Source organism: Rhinoraja longicauda, chromosome 3, assembly GCF_053455715.1.
Source record: "Rhinoraja longicauda isolate Sanriku21f chromosome 3, sRhiLon1.1, whole genome shotgun sequence".
Lineage (NCBI taxonomy): Eukaryota > Metazoa > Chordata > Chondrichthyes > Rajiformes > Arhynchobatidae > Rhinoraja > Rhinoraja longicauda.
The window spans coordinates 55,910,921-55,928,632 of NC_135955.1; the positions used below are offsets into that span (position 1 = coordinate 55,910,921).

Consider the following 17,712-nt stretch of genomic DNA (forward strand, 5'->3'; position numbering starts at 1 on the left):
TGTGTTACAACAGATGCATTTGGGGCCATTTACAGTTTTCAAAGTGATCCTAAAGAAGTTCAAACAAAATAATGTGAGATCTGGTGCCGTATATAAGATGTTTGATCAATTAATTGCCGTGTATATAGCCAACAAATGTTGGTTGTCAGGTGTCAATTACATAACCAGTACTAACATGTGGTCTAAATTTATTATTAACAGATCATCAAATACAATACTTTTCTGATGACAATGTTTATTGTAAGACAGAATTTTTCCATTGAATTTGTTGTATCACAAGTAACTTTCCATTTCAATTTGAGAAACTGGTTCACATTTCAACATACAAATATATAACACAGGTACTTAGGCATCATCTAAAAATCAGCCAAGTGCTACACAAACCATTCAAGAAAGAAAAGTGTACAACAGGCTGCAACAGAAGATAAAAGCTAAGGCTCCAGCAATAGATGCCATGAGTCCATTTGTGTATAGGCTGTTTAAAATCGGACATGTTAAATTTTGGTGGATTTTGTGATCTTCCCAGCTCCACAGGCTTCCACATGTTGCAGCAGCATTCCATTGGAATACCCTTGCCCATTGACATAATGCACGCTGACGTTACGCTGAATTCATTGGATTTCTGGCCTTTACCAACAATAATGAATATCAGGCTGAGTGTAAGAACTGGTCAGACCTCAAAGCTACTCCACCGCTTAGGCACTGCCCAACTTCCACACAAGGAAATGGATGTCTGCTACCCACTCCCACACTCTCATTCCTACCCCAGAGTTTCTGAACCCTAACAGCTGTGCAGTTTTTGAGAAAGACACAGACTACATGAATGTCATCAGAGGTTTTCCATTTTTTTAGGAGAAACAAAAATATAACAGGAACAAAAACTCAAAGGAGAAAATATATATATATTAAACGTCAAGTTGAATTTTAAAAAAAACACCAGGTCACAGTTTCAGTTCCAGGAGATTGGTACATGTGGTCTTTGTAAACTAAATGGGCACAAACATCTCTCCCTTCTCAATGCTATTGAAGCAACAAGTGATTTCAAATGAAGGGCGAACCTCTAAGTCACAAAATCAAGCTGCAATATCCACTGACCTTCAACTGTGGAGCAGCATGATTAAGAAAAACAAGGCTGATTGGGCCTGCATTTGTCCTGACTGGAAGCCACGCCTGATATAATTTTAATGTAGGTGAGTTCTCCTTCATTTGTTTACCATGCTCTTTCATGTGCCTGTCTCTTGGTTTCTCTCCCCACTTCAAATCCAAAATGCAAAGCAAAGAGCAAAATCACAGGACAAGATTATTAATCAAGTAATCATTGCTTAAGTTTTTTCATGCTCTCTGATGATAGCAGTGAAAATGTACCCTCTATCATTCAAAGAAATCCACCTTCTATCATTGCATCGGTACAACTCCTGCTTCCCAATATATAAACCTTTCTAAAATGTTTAAATAATTTAATGTAAAGCATGGCACCTGCCAGTGATGAATCTAAAACAGTTGCGTCATGATGTCTCATCTCAATATCTATGGAATTTACAGAAATGTTCATTGAATTTTCTCATTTACTAATTTAATTTAAATCATTTAAAACAAACATGTTATAATTTATGCCTGCAAAATATTTTGAGATTTCAACAATAAATATTCAATATTAAGGACTTTTCTACATTTGTGTTTTCTGTTCACATTGAATACCACTTAAAAAATTACTTGTAAAAGTAGCGTTCAGCGTTGTGTAAGAAAAAGCTGGGTTTTATCAGCTTAACAGCTAATATAGTCTTGATTGGCATCAACACCTCAAATGGTCAGAAGATTTGACCTTCTCAGAAAGAGTTTTCTTTGATGTATTCAAGATTATAATACAGTAAGTTGAAAATTTTACAACAAAACTCACTGAGTTCTTAATCTTAGTACATCAGTACTAAGATTACAAATAGCATAATTGTCAGTAAATCTAAAAGCAGATGAAAGGCACATCCTCCAGATCATAGAAACAAAAGAATATTGGAACATCTAAACAAGAATAGTCCATTTAATCCCTCAACCTGTTCCATCATCCAATTCTACCTCAATACAATTTGCTCTAATTTGTTCCATATCCCTTGATGCTTTTCCTAATGAAAATACACAGATCTCATCTCAATAACATCTGCAACATTTTCTATTAGGTTACCAATCACATCTATGTAGTGTTTAAATAATTTTAATATCTCTCTGAAGTATGGTAAGTCTGGTTGATAAGAATTAAATTTAAAGAACTTGCCAAATATCAGATGAATTGTTGGGCACAAAGTAAAATATACAACATTATTTTGATGATTACACTTAATGAAGCAAATAATGAAATGATTTGAAGGTGCAATAAATAATTTAAAAAAATAAAATATACAAACAAAGCAAAAAGGTATTAAATTATTAAATCTTTGGCATAAAATTATGCATTAGCATTAAAGAAAAGCAAATGGGTATCCAGTACTGATCTCCTCTAGTTATTTTGAGAAAATGGGAGAACAGATAAATCCTAAGAGCAATGCATGCTTTGTTGCCAAATGCAGTTACAAATTACAACTGTGATCCCTCACAGAGGGAGTATGTTTTAAAAAGGAGAAAATGTTAGATAAATGTTAGACACATTGGGTGCTCACTTTAGCATGAACTTGTCAAACAGATATGAAATCTACCCCACGGTTCCCCAACATCATCTGATAACTGATATTTATATGTCAACAAGCGAGGCATGAGCCATCAACAATGCATCTTGACTGTAATGCACACACGATTACAGTGCATTTCTGTCAGAATATTATCAGAGCAAAAACAAAATGAAGCAAGCAAAGAATGCTAAGAATGGAGATACCATAGCAACAAGACAATGAATCCAGTATTAGGTTTAATGTGATGGCTATCATTTGTTAATTATAGTTTCACTTCTGTCTACCTTAAGGTCTTAATTTCACTGTCTCCTTGCAGATTATGTGATCTTTATAAATTTCTCAATTCCTCTACATTTCTAATATCCCATCATACTGCAAAAGCATAAGGCTACTTCCTGAAGCTAATGACCTTCAACATGGTTCCTAATTAAATATGTAATACCATTATGGATAACATTCTACATCTAAAAGGTGTACAAGATATGTGTGATCATCTGTACATATAGTATGAAATCAGCATCATGTACAATTATATTTTGCTCACATACCAAAGGGGAAAATGTTTTAGGATAAGTATATTTTCTGATGTTTTGCCTAGACAACTACAAGTGCTGTGTTATTAAAGTCAATCACCTTCAGTATTTGACCCTGAAATTAAAATTACTGTGAGCTTCAGCCTAAAGCCCATAAAGCTACCTGGAGTCCACGTTCACATAATTATAGTCACACTTTGTTCTGGATGCCCAGTTCAGAGCAAACTATTGTATTGCACTTGCTTCTTTGTGAGACATGTCATCCAATGGAAATAAAAGAACAAAAATGCAAAAAGCCAGGAAAGGTTTCTGTATAATGGGGTGGCCCGATGTTGCCATATTTCAAGGACAGGTTTAAGAAGTCCATTGGCAAAATTGAAGCCTATTATGTTACCGGTACGCAATAAATCATGATATTATGCCTTCCTTCTCCGAATTAAAATTGTTTTTCATAAACCTTTATACTTCCTCTATTTCGGATAATATTTATTCATGGACTGCAGCATCGGTGTAGTAGAATGAACATTTTTTTCCTTTCTTTGTTTTGCAGCTGAAAGTTTATGATTCACAGTCATCTGTTCTTCCCTTTTTTCATCCAAATCAAAGGCAAATCATTAGGAGTCACTGTAAATTGCAGTGAGGAATTTTAACTGTCTTCAGCAGAATAATCAGTTAGATTAAGGCCTGCACCTAGGCAGAGTTACAAATGAGCAAAAAGCCAGATCAATTTGAGAGAGAATATGATAAAATCAAAGTCAATAGGTTGACTACAAAGGGAGAAGTTTTGACATGTTGCTCTTTAAAACTTCTTCTCATTGCTATTAATACTGTCAGGGATCAGAGCACGGTTCTTCAAAATGCAGCAACATTCTCGCACACACACAAGCACGCCTACAATTGTCATAGTGAGGCTTAACCAAGGATATCCAGATATACTGGAGAGGCCTTTGCCAAAGTCTGGAGAAGAATGTGAATTTCCTTGATGTTGAGCCTCATGTGTGGTTCACGCTGCCAGCAACCAAGCAGCAGATCATACACCTCCTTTGAGCAGGTCCGAGGGCGCTGTAGAACACGGCCTTGTGTGATACACTCGATGACCTGTTGATAGCATCAGAAATAAAATAAGGATGAGCAGCAGCTTTGAATTTGCTACTGGTGCATTATCTTTAAGAGATCTTGTGTTTTTTTTGTCACCTAGGTAAATACAAGGATGGAGCTACCACCAGAACATCCTTTATTGAAAGTAGCAAACATCAACGATCAACGATCAACGGAGTTGTTGGTTACTAACGGAGTTGTTGGCAACTAACAACGGAGTATGAAAATTTTCAACAGTTATACTACATGGTGTGCATAGTTTTGAAGCAACACTCATATTAATTTACATTACATAGCTTCCCCTTAAAAAAACAAATCCATATAAATCATACACTAAATCATGTCGTTAGTTAACTATTAATATAAGTAAGATTATATAGACCTTAATATAATCAGTTCTTAGATTTACCTAAACAAAAATGTGCTAATTCCTTTAGTCCTCTCAGATACAAACTGTTAAATTGACTTTTTTATGAATTACTTCTCCAAACAAGCTTCATATAGATGAATCTTGTATGATAATTGTTACCTTAACTGTTCATAACCATAAACACATTGCTACATTGCAGAACATATTTTTTCTAAACATCAACTGTAACATTAAATGCACACAGGTCAAAGACACTTAACTACCTCAGCAGTTTTCAAAAATCACTAAATCCAACCATCAGTTTCTCATTTGATTCTTTGTTGAGGCTCCTTATACCTGTGCTTCTGCGATCACTTTATTTTGCATCTTGACTTTCAGTGGGCACTAAACATATTCCCTTTTCTGTTGTTAGTATTCAAATTAATGTAGCTCAAATCATTGCTCACTTTTCCTCTCTGGATTACAATGTTGACATTATATCCCATATTTACACTGTTCTCTCACACTCAGCTTCTGTGGATTCAAATCTAGAAATAACAATTCTTGAAGTGTTCCCATTGCTATCCATAAATTACTGGCTATAATAAACTCAAACGTAAACCTAAAGATACTGGCGGTACCACTATAATAAACCCAAGTATAAATCTAAGATTCTGGCTGTCCCACTATAATAAACCTAAACATACACCTAAAGATATATATCTGTACCATTATAATAAAAATGAACATAAATTGAAAGATACTGGCTGTCCCACTAAAATAAACATAAACCTAAGCCTCAAGATACTGGCTGTCCAACTATAATAATCCTAAACTTAAAGATACTGGCTGACCCATTATTTTTCATTATTCCAAGTAAAGAAATCCACTATGTTTCAGGAGATATACGAGTAAACAGAAACACTATTCTAGAAACTGCTGTGCTGCATTGGGAAGTTGTATTAAACAACAGTTTTGTGACATTCAATACAAACCTCATTATTTGACAGCTGATACCAAGGTTGTTTTCCATAGGTAAAGATCTCCCATAACACCACACCCAAACTCCAGACATCGCTTTCAGTGGTGAATCTCCTGTACATGATACTTTCAGGAGGCATCCAACGAATTGGGAGCATTGTGTGACCACCAACCTGAAAAAAGAAGAAAATTAATGTCAACATGATTGAATGAATAACATAAATCAATGCGGCACATCTGGTAGAGCTGCTGCATCAGTGCCAGAGACCCAGGTTTGATCCCTATGTGGAGTTTGCATGTTCTTCCTGTGATCACGGATGCGGATGCTCCAGTTTTCTCCCACATCCCAAAGATGTGCGGGTTTGTAGGTTAATTGCCTCTGTAAATTATTCCTTGCGAGCAGGGAATGGATATGAGTTGGTTAACAAAGAACTAGCGTGAACGGGTGATAATGGTTGGCATGGATACAATGGACCAAATGGCCTTTTTCCATGCTGTATCCTTCAATCAATCACTCAATGCATTGAAAACATAAGCTTGAAACATAGTAGTGCTCACTCAGGTCTGAAATACAAATGATATCAATACCATGTCAGGACAATTATAGTTATTTGGACCATAGTTAAAATATTTAATCTATTTTGATGTACATCACTTTAACAAAAAGACACAAAAAATATGAGCAAGGACAGGTCATTCACCACCTCACCCTTGTCCTACCATTCAATATGATCATGTCTGCTCCCACCTCAACTCTTCTTTTGTACAGATCCCCTTGGTCAACTCCCTGTTAATAAGCACTGTGTTTAAATGGGTTCTCAATTTTATAAATTTCACTACTGGCATCCTTCACGTTTTAACAGTTCTTGAGTAATACCATTTCTACAAAGTTATTATCCTGTGAAGGCATTTATTTTTATTAACATAGAACAGCACAGCACAAGAATAGGTCCTTCAGTCCACAATGTCCAACCTGGAAATGATGCCAGGTTTAAATAAAGGCAGCATCTCGGGAAAGAAGGTTTGGGTGACGTTTCGGGTCGAGACCCATCGTCAGACTATGTCAGGGGAGGGGGGCGGGACAAAGATAGGATGTAGTCGGAGACAGGGAGACTAGTGGGAGAACTGGGAAGGGGGAGGGGATAGAGAGGGGAAGCAGGGACAACCTGAAGTTAGAGAAGTCAATGTTCATACTGCTGGGGTATAAACTGCCCAAGCGAAATATGAGATGCTGTATCTCCAATTTGTGCTGGGCCTCAATCTGACAATGGAGGAGGCCCAGGACAGAAAGGTCATATTGGGAATGGGAGGGGGAGATCAGGTTGGTTGAGACGGACTAAGCGAAGGTGTTGAGCGAAACGATCGCCAAACCTGCGCTTGGTCTCGCCGATGTAGAGAAGTTGACATCTGTAACCACTGATACAATAGATGAGGTTGGAGGAGGTGCAGGTGGGAATATGGGAAGATGTGGCCAGTGTGGCCAGATGTGGGATCTCGTTGGAGGTGGCAGAAGTGTTGGAGGATAATTTGTTATATGTGACGGCTGATGGGGTGGAAGGTGAGGACAATCTGTGGAATCTGTGGAATTCTCTGCCTCAGAGGGCAGTGGAGGCCAATTCTCTGAATACATTCAAGAGAGAGCTAGATAGAGCTCTTAAGGATAGCGGAGTCAGGGGGTATGGGGAGAAGGCAGGAACGGGGTACTGATTGAGAATGATCAGCCATGATCACATTGAATGGCGGTGCTGGCTCAAAGGGCCGAATGGCCTACTCCTGCACCTATTGTCTATTGTCTATTGACAAGGGGGACTCTATCACAAGTTCACAACAAGTTCACAAGTTATAGGAATAGAATTAGATCATTCGGCCCATCGAGTCTACTTCAGCATTCAATCATGGCTGATCTCTGCCTCCTAATCCCATTTTCCTGCCTTCTCCCCATTACCCTTGACACCCTTTCTAATCAAGAATTTGTCTATCTCTGCCATAAAAATATCCACCGACTTGGCCTCCACAGCCCCCTGTGACAATGAGTTCCACAGATTAACTACCTTCATACTAAAGGTGATCCTTTCTAAATATGGAGAGCAGTGACTTGGGCAAGGTAATACCTCCCAATATCAGTCACTGCCTTCTTGAAAGACAGCAGTCATCCCAAAGCAATACTGCTCCTTTCATTCAATTTCCAACGGATCGCTTGAGTTGACTGTAGACATCATATCCTTTAGAAATCAGTAATGCAGAATGATTTGTAATTTGTGTAAAGGGACATATTTGAAACAATATCCATGTAAAGAAGCCCTGATTGAAAAGTTCAATTACACTTCCTACAATTTTTTTGTTGTTGCATATTTCACACATTCAGGTTAGTGAATTGGCTACATTTTCCCATCTCCTTGTTACGAATGAGGGGAGGGGGAGCAAGAGCGGAGCTGCAGGATATCGAGGAGACCCTACTGGCCACATCTTCTCATCTCCACCTTTTTCTGCTTTCCGCAGTGACTGTTCCCTCTGAAACTCCCTGGTCCACTCGTCCCTTCACACCCAAACCACCCCCACCCAGGTACTTTCCCCTGCAATTGCAAGGTGATGCAACATCTGTCCCTTTACTTCCCCCTCAACTCCATCCAAGGACCCAAACAGTCTTTCCAGGTGAGGCAGAGGTTCACCTGCACCTCCTCCAACCTCATCTATTGTATCTGCTGTTCCAGATGTCAACTTCTCTACCTCGGAGAGACTAAGCGCAGGCTCGGCGAGCGTTTCGCTCAACAACACCACTCAGTCCGTCATAACCAACCTGATCTCCCAGTGGCTCAGCACTTCAACTCCCCCTCCCATTCACAATCTGACCTTTCTGTCCTGGGCCTCCTCCGTTGTCAGAGTGAGGCCCAGCGCAAATTGGAGGAACAGCACCTCATATTTCGCTTGGGCAGTTTATACCCCAGCGGTATGAACATTGACTTCTCTAACTTCAGGTAGTCCCTGCTTTCCCTCTCTATCCCCTCCCCCTTCCCAGATCTCCCACTAGTCTTCCTGCCTCCGACTACATCCTATCTTTGTCCCTCCCCCTCCTCTGACATCAGTCTGAAGAAGGGTCTCGACCTGAAACGTCACCCATTCCCTCTCTCCTGAGATGCTGCCTGATCCGCTGACTTACTCCAGCATTTTGTGTCTACCTTCGATTTAAACCAGCATCTGCAGTTTTTTTTCCTACCGGGTTTAAATAATTTCTTCTTCCCCCTCATGATCCACATCCCTCCATTCCCCTGCCTATCCACATGCCTATGATAAAGCCTCTTAAATCCCACTATCATATCTGCCTCCACCACTATTCGTGACAGCAGTTCCAGGCGTCCATCACTCTGCAAAATAGGAGTGTATTATTTTGAAAACTTGTGTAAGGTCTTACCCCTGGCTGGAAATGTGAAGCTCTCAATATTAGGTCAGAGCAATGGATTGAAGTTCACTTAGCCAAACAACATCACTGCAAATTATCACATGCCATTTGTAGCACTGTTGGCAGGGCCAAATTCACCACTTTTGGTTGGACAAGTGAAATATTTAAAAAAATATATTGATTTTCCTAAATTTCTCCGATTGACACAAAATAATACATTTGTCATTGCTATGGGTCTGGAACAAATATGATATGGTCATGACAAGCTTGGAATAGTATCAGAGCATTGCTGCACACATATTGATCCTCCCTTGTAACAAGAGCAGACAGTTTCAAAATAGCATTTTATTAAAGCAGAACATGCAAAATCTGGGGATAGCAATCATTCGCCTTGCTTAGAAGTGGTCATAAATAAATAAACAATCATTTTTATGCATTAGCGGCAATGTATATACATAATGTAGATATTTGTCTTTTATAATTTTCCACGTTTCACTCATTTGTATTTCTCATATTACTGTTTCCATAATCATCTGAAAGTTATTGGCCAGCTGCCGTTTATGTAGTCATGGTTGGTGCCACTCCATCAGTGTTTAAAAGGGGAGGAGGAAAATCTTGTCTGTTTCCCCATTTGATAAGTTAGCAGTTAGAACGGGGATTTCGACTGAGTTTCTCATTTAGTTTCTCATTTTTCATACATTGTGTTTGAAGTGTAATGGATTTAGAGCATTTAATTAAATCAGTGGTGAAATTTAGAAACAACACCACAGCATTGCCATTTAACTCAATAAAAGAGTTTATACGGATGCCACAAACCTTCCCAAAAGAATCTCATTATTGGTTCAAAACACAAGAAAAATCTCTATGGCAACAAGAGCAATGTTCAACTATCCACAGGAATGTGTTGTCAATAGATTGCAGCTAAGTGAATGCAAGGACATCCCATTGATGTGTGATTACATAATATAATTCTTTAGCAACCAGAAGCTACATGTTCCCAACAATTTCCCCCATTATATGTTATCTAAAAAATTAAATATAGGTGCAAAATATTCCTCGGCTTTAAGGTCAGTGAATATTTATCCCAACAGCATCTGCCAGTGAAGGAAATTAAATCTTGCTCTGAAGCAAAAAAATGAACGTTGTAATTAATAATGCCTGTTTTCCATGTGGCTTTTTTCTCTTACATTGCATCAAACTGGTACTAGCCAAATATAGCATAACTCTGTCCTGGCTATTTAGAGAGCTGCTGATTTTCAGTAGTGGAGGCTCCAGATGGTCAATAACATCAAGGAACTTTGGGCAATAGTCGTGGCTTCTGTCTGCAACTGGACAGGCTGGTTGGGCAACAATGGGAAGGACATTGACATAATGGCAATGGTGGGAGAGTGGACATTGTCATCCTGAGGATGGACAGCCATTGGGCTACTGACTCACCATCCCAGTACCCCTTTGAAAATTGGAGCACCAGTGTGAGCTCTCACTGCAGCACTCTGATGTTAGGTGGCTGCTGCTGCTTTAGAAGTTGAGACAGCAGCCATTAACTGCTACATTTAGTTCTGTACAAGGTAGTCTGGGCACCAAGCTCTACGAAGAATACCTTGCCACCTTTGTAATAACTTCTTCCTTGTTCGTCTGACACTATATGTCATGGAGCATAGCAAGCAAGGTATGAACAATTTTGAACGTAGACCATGAATCATTTTTTAATCATCTGACCCATTCATTTCTTATCAAAGTTATTTGGTGTAGAATTGGCTGGCACCTGCCCTGGTGTTTTCTCCTTCCATGGCCGCAAATCACTTTTGCCCTGAGTTTGCTGCATTTTGATCTTGTTCTTATACTATTCTTAAATTGCTTGCAGTGCTAATGACTGAGCTGATGGAGCGGGGCATGAAATATGCTGATGGTGTCTGTTCATCTTTATTCTCTTGCATCCTTACCTGAACAGGTTACCACCCTTTAGTGTCTGAAATTAAAAAGGTAAAAGGTGGGATTGTGCTGGGATTACAAAGGAAATGAATGGTGCATGTTTATTTGTACTATGCACCAGATATGAACAGGTGCATGCTTATTCTATTTGCAGCTTGTAAGTCAGGAAGATTAGGGATAAGGGAAATATGGAACATGGCCCTTCATTTTTTCTGTGTGGATATGCAAGCACACCATTCCTCTTCAGTTAGTTCCTCCTAAAGGCAGTTGTGCACCACGTTCTTCTGCAAGAGTGGTGTGTCATAAGTTCATAAGTGATAGAAGCAGAATTAGGCCTTTTGGCCCATCAAGTCTACTCTGCCATTCAATCATGGCTGATTTATCTCTCCCTCCTAATCCTATTCTCCTGCCTTCTCCCCATAATCTCTGACACCCGTACTAATCAAGTGTCAGTACATATCACTGGGTAATGTGGCTGAATGGTGGAATGGCACACAGTTTGTGCAAGCTGTGAGATGTGTCTGAGGCTTGCAACAACACATTAAGTGAAGGTTCTAAGGGAAGCTGCAGAACATTGCACCTCCACAGTGGTGCAGCCGGTATTGCTACTGCCTCATTGTACCAGAGACCTGGGTTCGATCCCGACCTTGGGTGCTGTCTGTGTGGAGTTTGCACGTTCTCCAAGTGCTCCGGTTTCCTCCCACATCCCAAAGACATGCGGGTTTGTAGGTTAATTGGCCACCATGAATTGCCTCTGGTGTGTACGGTGTGGATGTGAAAGTGGGGTAACATAAAACTAGTGTGAATGGGTGATCAGTGGTTGGTGTGGAATCGGTGGGCTGAAGGGCCTATTTCCATGCTGTATCTAAACTAAACCTTTCCAGTTGTACAGATTTAGATGGAGAAGGTCTTGCAGCACCTGCTTTGGGCTTAATGCATCCCCCCCTTTAAGAGGTTTAGGGAGCTTAATTTTAGCTCTAATCATGCAAGTTGCTATTGACACTGGACCCCTGCTGATGCAGAGAGCCAATGAGCAGCACAGGTTTACAGGCTGCATGAAGAGATCTATATAATTAACAGGCAGCATGAAGTTAGCATGCATTCATATTCAACAGCAACAGAGATTAATCACACATCAGAATCACTATGCGGATCTTCAGAAGCTCTCTATTTATCTCTTGATCATGCAAATATTACGCAACTTATTCAATTTTATTTTATTCCAGATAAACAGAAATTATAATATAAATTAAACTTTTTAACGTAAAGACTTATAAGTTTCCCAAGAGACTGCAGAGCTGCAAAAAATGTGGAGATTTTAAAAGCAGTCATTCAGGTTGTTAGTTTCAAAATTAAATTGAGCCAGGCTTTAGCAGAGTGGCTGTTTTGGAGTGACCATTGTAAAAGTGTGCAGAGTTTGATTAATAAATGGTAAAGCTGTGGTGTGGAGTTGAGTAGAGGTACTGGTAAGAAAAGGCAAAGTGTTTTAATTTTACTCTTCAGACTTAGTATGGTTGGGATGGCAGTTAGGGCAGTGGTATGCTCTAGCTGCAGGATGTGGGACACAGGTCAACATCCAGTGTCCCTGGTGACTACACTGTGGGAAGTGTGCCCAGATGCCGCTCCTGGCTGAACATGACATGGAGCTGGAACTGGAGCTGGAGCTGGAGCTGGATACACTCACGATCATCTAGGATGCTGAGCGCATCATAGGTAGGGGCTTTAGTGTGATGCTCACATCTGCGGTACAGGTTGCGGGTACTGGGGTGTCAACCAGGAGAGGTAAAGGAGAAGCTACATACAAAATGCTGGAGTAACTCAGCGGGACAGGCAGCATCTCTGGAGAGAAGGATTGGGTGACGTTTCGGGTCGAGACCGAAGACTGACTGGGTTTCCCCTACAGCCTTTTCCCTCAAGAATAGGCACACCCTCTTTGGATACTGTTTTCGGGGGGGTGAGTGGATGACCTTTCAGAGAGCAGCAGCAGCATCATCAGCAGCAGCAGCCTGGTCTGTGGCATGATGAATGCCTCTGAAGCACAGCAGGAAGGAGGAACCAGACAGAGTGGTAGTGATAGGAAATGTAATAGTTAAGGGACAGACTGCCACGACGATGTGTTGCCTCTGGGGTGTCTCTGTCATTGGGATGTCAAGGATGTCTCTGAGCAGTGACAGAAATTCTGAAGATGGAGGGTGAGCAGCCGGGGGTCATTATGTATATTGCTACCAACAGCATGGTAGAAACAGGGAAAAGGTCCCGCGGAGTGAATGAATATTGAGAATTAGAAAAGAGAATATAATAAATAGCAAGACGTCAAGGGGAGTAGTCTCTGGATCACTCCCAGTGCCACATGCCAGTGAGGGCAGAGATAGAAGGATAATGCAGATGAATGTGTGGTTGAGGAGCTGGTGCAGAGGGCAGGGATTCATTCTTGGATTGTTAGAATGAATCTCTTCTGGGGCAGAGGTGTCCTGTACAAAGGGGATAGGTTGCACCTGAACTAAAGGGGGAACTAATATCCTGATAGGGAGATTTGTTAGTGCTAGTTGGATAGGTTTGAACTAGATTGGCAGCGGATGTGTCCAAGAGAAAAATAAGGAGTTGGATGTTAATCAATGTATAGAGGACCCTACTGGACACAGCACAACACTGGACCTCGTGTTGGTAAAGATAAATATCAGGTGTGGCATTTTGTGAAGGCAAACCAGGATAGGACTTTCCCAATGAACAGTCGAGCCCTGGGGAGCATTGTACAACCAAAGCATCTAGAAACACTACATACATACTGTAGTTGCATGAAAATGATGTAACAAGTAGTCAGGGTGGTGAAGAAGGCTTTTGGCACGCTGGCCTTCATCAGTCTGGGCGTTACCACATCATGTTCAACATGTTGGTGAGGACACACTTGGAGTAATGTGTTCAGTTTTGTCACCCTGCAATAGTTATTATGACATTAAATTGCAAAGAGTGCAGAAAAGATTTATGAAGTTGCCAGGACTCTAGGAACTAAGTTAGATGGGGGGGGGGGGGGGGGGGGGCTAGGCAGGTTGGGGACTGTATTCCTTCGAGCATAGGAGAGTGAAGAGCGATCTAATAGAGGTATATAAAATTAGGAAGGGCATAGATAGGGTGAATACACAGTCTTTTTCCCAGGGTTGGAGAATCCAATAAGAGCATATAGATTTAAGATGAGAGGGGAAAGATTCAATCGTAAGCAGAGAGGCGACCTTTTCACACAGTGTGTCGTATGTATATGGAACAAGTTGCCAGAGGAAGTGGTTGAGGGAGGTACAATAACAAAATAACACAATTCAAAACACATTTGGACAGATGCATGGATAGAAAAGGCTTAAGGTGAGATGGGGCTAACACAGACAAATGGGACTAGTATGAGACATGCTTGGGACATCCCATTGTCCCATGGGCCAAATGGCCATTTTGGTCAGCAAAATGAGTTGGGTGAAAAGACCTGTATTACTCCATGACACTATTTCAAGAAAATTAAAATTGGTTCTTGTTGATAGACACTAAGCTGACAAAATGTCACCCTCTTTCATTCTATTGAATATCTATGTAAATGCAGCAAGAACTCATATATGTACAGTAGCCTTGAGCCTTCAGAGAGTGATTAATTGTCAAATGGGTCAAGATTAATTAAAAATTAAAGTCAGCCTGGTTTCAGCAGTTTTTATTGTTTAAAATATTAATGGCGGTCCTTAAATCTGATGGAAACCACCCTTTTGGTATCAATGCATCAATTATCTTCATTTCCCCATCCATCTTCCAACCACCAAACCACTCCCATCATCAGAACTATCCTTGTCCTGCCAGAGGGAGGAACTGCCCTCCCAGTTGGCCAAACGTTACCCTTTTTGTTCTTCAGCTTTCCTTGCTGACTTGGAGACACCGCTTTCAGCCCAGGGCCATTCAGTGGCTTTGTTGACGTTTGTAGAAGGCAGGCTCCTATACTCCAAGGTATAAAGCCCCAGCCTGCCCACAGCTCACTACAACTCAGTTCCTTGAGACCTGGCAGTATCCTTGTTTGTTGGGTTTTGCAAGTTTAAGACTTTTTGCTCCATGTGTGTGTCATTCGCCCTTTACTGCCATCCAAAACTGAAAGTTGATTGTTCAGCTGAAAATGACCGCAGATTCACTTTGAATCAGCGCCAGGAAACAATTAGATTTTATCAGGCACATCTAAGTTTGCCTGCTGGTGAGTGAACACATCATTACTGATAACATCAAATAAATCCAAAGTTTTAATGGAAATGGAGCACGTTATACACTAAGTATGATGGTAAACTATATCAGGAAATCACCAAATTTCTTATTTGCTGCAATTTAATTGAGTTAGGAAAATTAATTTAGAGTTAAGGAAATGCAACATTTCCAACCTAATTTTTCTGTTACAAGTAGCTGGCTCTGCTCATAATGACTGCAAATGTTTGAAAATTACTCTGGAGCCGTTCAACATGAATGTCAGATGGTGATGCTGTGGGTGTTTAAATACCTCACTGTTTGAATCAGTACAATGTCAGGTCACTAATGTAATGCCTTGGGAACAAGATACAGTATCGGTTCCCAATTTCACAGTTTGTACCCTGGCCTCTACAGAGCAGCAAATTTGGTCCGTGAGGAAACCTGCTTCAGAATCACATCATGAAGATGAGAACTTCTCAGATAGCTAAATAGGCTTTATAGTCACCAATGAAAAATTACATTCACCTCTGAGCAAAGAGATGAATCTCAGGATGAAGATCATAAGATTTGTAAAAGCAGGTAATGATTACAGCAATACTATTTCTTTAAACAAGTATATTTGCAAACACCTCCATCCTTCACCATTATTAAGCTAGAGTTAATATTTTGGTATTTTTTGCAGTCTTTTTCTTTTCACTATCTTGAAGAATTTATGTGTAATTTATATATAATTTATGTTCCTCTGTGTTGGCTGAGTCTATGTGCTTAAGATGCTGCTGCAAGTAAGATTTTCATTGTACCTGGATCTCACCATATTTGTGCATATGACAGTAGATTTGACTTGTTTCAGAAAAAAATATTCATTCTACTACTTGTACTCCTAATTCAGTCTATCAGCCTTATAGATGTGACAGCCAGCAAGGATCATGACAAATAGTAAATCTGGGCACTTTTTCACACAAATCCTCATTTATCATGATGTTGACAACAACTAGGATATCACCTGCCACCTGAGGGAAGTATGACATATGCAGAGGTTATAATGACTGTAAACATAATAGCAGTCCTGGAAAAAATCTGACTAATTAAATATTTGGAAATAAAAAGCATAATTATTTTGGTTCTTTCGACAAATGACAAATAGTAAACTGCAATTTAACCTGAGGGAGATTTCCAGCCCACTGTTCAAAATGCATTCCTCAAAAATATAATTTGTTGCTTTACAACATTGAGAAGATATCTAACATAAGATATCACAGAAACCAGCAGGATATAAGGTTTTTCTGAAAATGGGAGGCACCTTTTCAAAAGAGGTAAATGTTTCTAAACTCAAATGGTCCATACATTCAAACTTAGTTAACAAACCAGAAGTGTATGAATTTTAATTTGGGTTTATAATTTGGCTTGATGTTGATCCCTGATATAAAATGCAATGCAAAAGAGACACAGCCTAAGTTCTGCTTTAGTTTTGCTGCTTTAGTTTTGCTGCTTGTTTATTGTGGAAGTGCACGTCAATTTTCAGTGCATTTATAGATATCCTTCACTTCAAAAGTATTGTAGTACAATGGGATGAAGATGCCTAAGGTCATCTCGACCTTCAACCCTGGAATGATGGAACAATGATTGAAGGTTTTATTTGCATATCAGGAGGCTAGCATAGATTTCCAAATATATATTTGCACATCAACCCCTAACTGGTTCCTAAGCTTAACTACTCTCATGTTTGTCTCTTGATTTCATTGATTTACTTCAAATCCAGAGGTCTATTGATTTCAGATTGAAATATTATCAATTACTGAATTAGCGGGCACCTACAGCTGTTTTGAATAGAAGATTTGAAAGATTTGCAATCTGCTAACGTAAGAAATTTCTTCTCATCTCAGTCCTATGTGGCCAACTCCATAATGACAGATGTTGCCGCCTCATTCTTTAATCTCCAGCCAAACAAAACCAATATCTTCTCTGTCTTTTCGAACTCATGAGATGAGATCATCTCTTTTAATTCTAAACTCCAGTTCAGGCATTCTACTCAATCTTTCCTTGTAAAACAATACCTTCTCCCAGCAGTCAATCTATTTAGTCCTCTTGTTATTTTTAACTTACTTGGCAAATTTAATTTATTTCAATTAAGTCTTCTGTTTTCCAATAAAGTTGAACCGTTGGTCAAAATCTAATTCACTAATAGTATGATAAAAAAATAATATTGTGTGCATTTCTTTGTTGTTATAAATGATCTTTTCTGTTTTCATTTTTCCAATCATAGAATTAGTTTGTGCCATGCTGACCCATGTTTGAAATGAATTAGCCTTCAAAGAATATGAAGGAAAATTTGATGAGTCCTTATTCTCTAGACATCAATTGACCTTTTGGCCTGGCCTTCTTTGCAAATGACACTTCTGTAAGATCCAGGGAAAATTATTTTTACTTCATCAATAATCTACTTGGCCTGTATTTAATACACATTATAAAATCTGAGGAATCTCAGGAATGGGAAGAATTGTCTGTCCATTTGCTGCAGTGTCAAATTCCATTAGCATTTCTGGGCTGGAAGCCATTTTGTGCAAA

The 17,712-nt window shown here is 39.6% G+C and overlaps 1 protein-coding gene across 1 annotated transcript in view; it reads right to left on the reverse strand.

The window, feature by feature from the left end:
* Nucleotides 1-209: 209 nt before the first annotated feature.
* The window catches only part of ntrk2a (neurotrophic tyrosine kinase, receptor, type 2a), a 216,031-nt gene continuing 198,528 nt past the window's right edge, over nt 210-17,712 (reverse strand). The window contains exons 16-17 of the mRNA XM_078396175.1: nt 5,633-5,791; nt 210-4,288 (exon numbers count right to left, since the gene is read on the reverse strand). Of these exons, the coding sequence (XP_078252301.1) occupies nt 4,103-4,288; nt 5,633-5,791 (345 nt within the window). The 3' untranslated portion in view covers nt 210-4,102. The remainder of the gene's footprint in view (nt 4,289-5,632; nt 5,792-17,712) is intronic.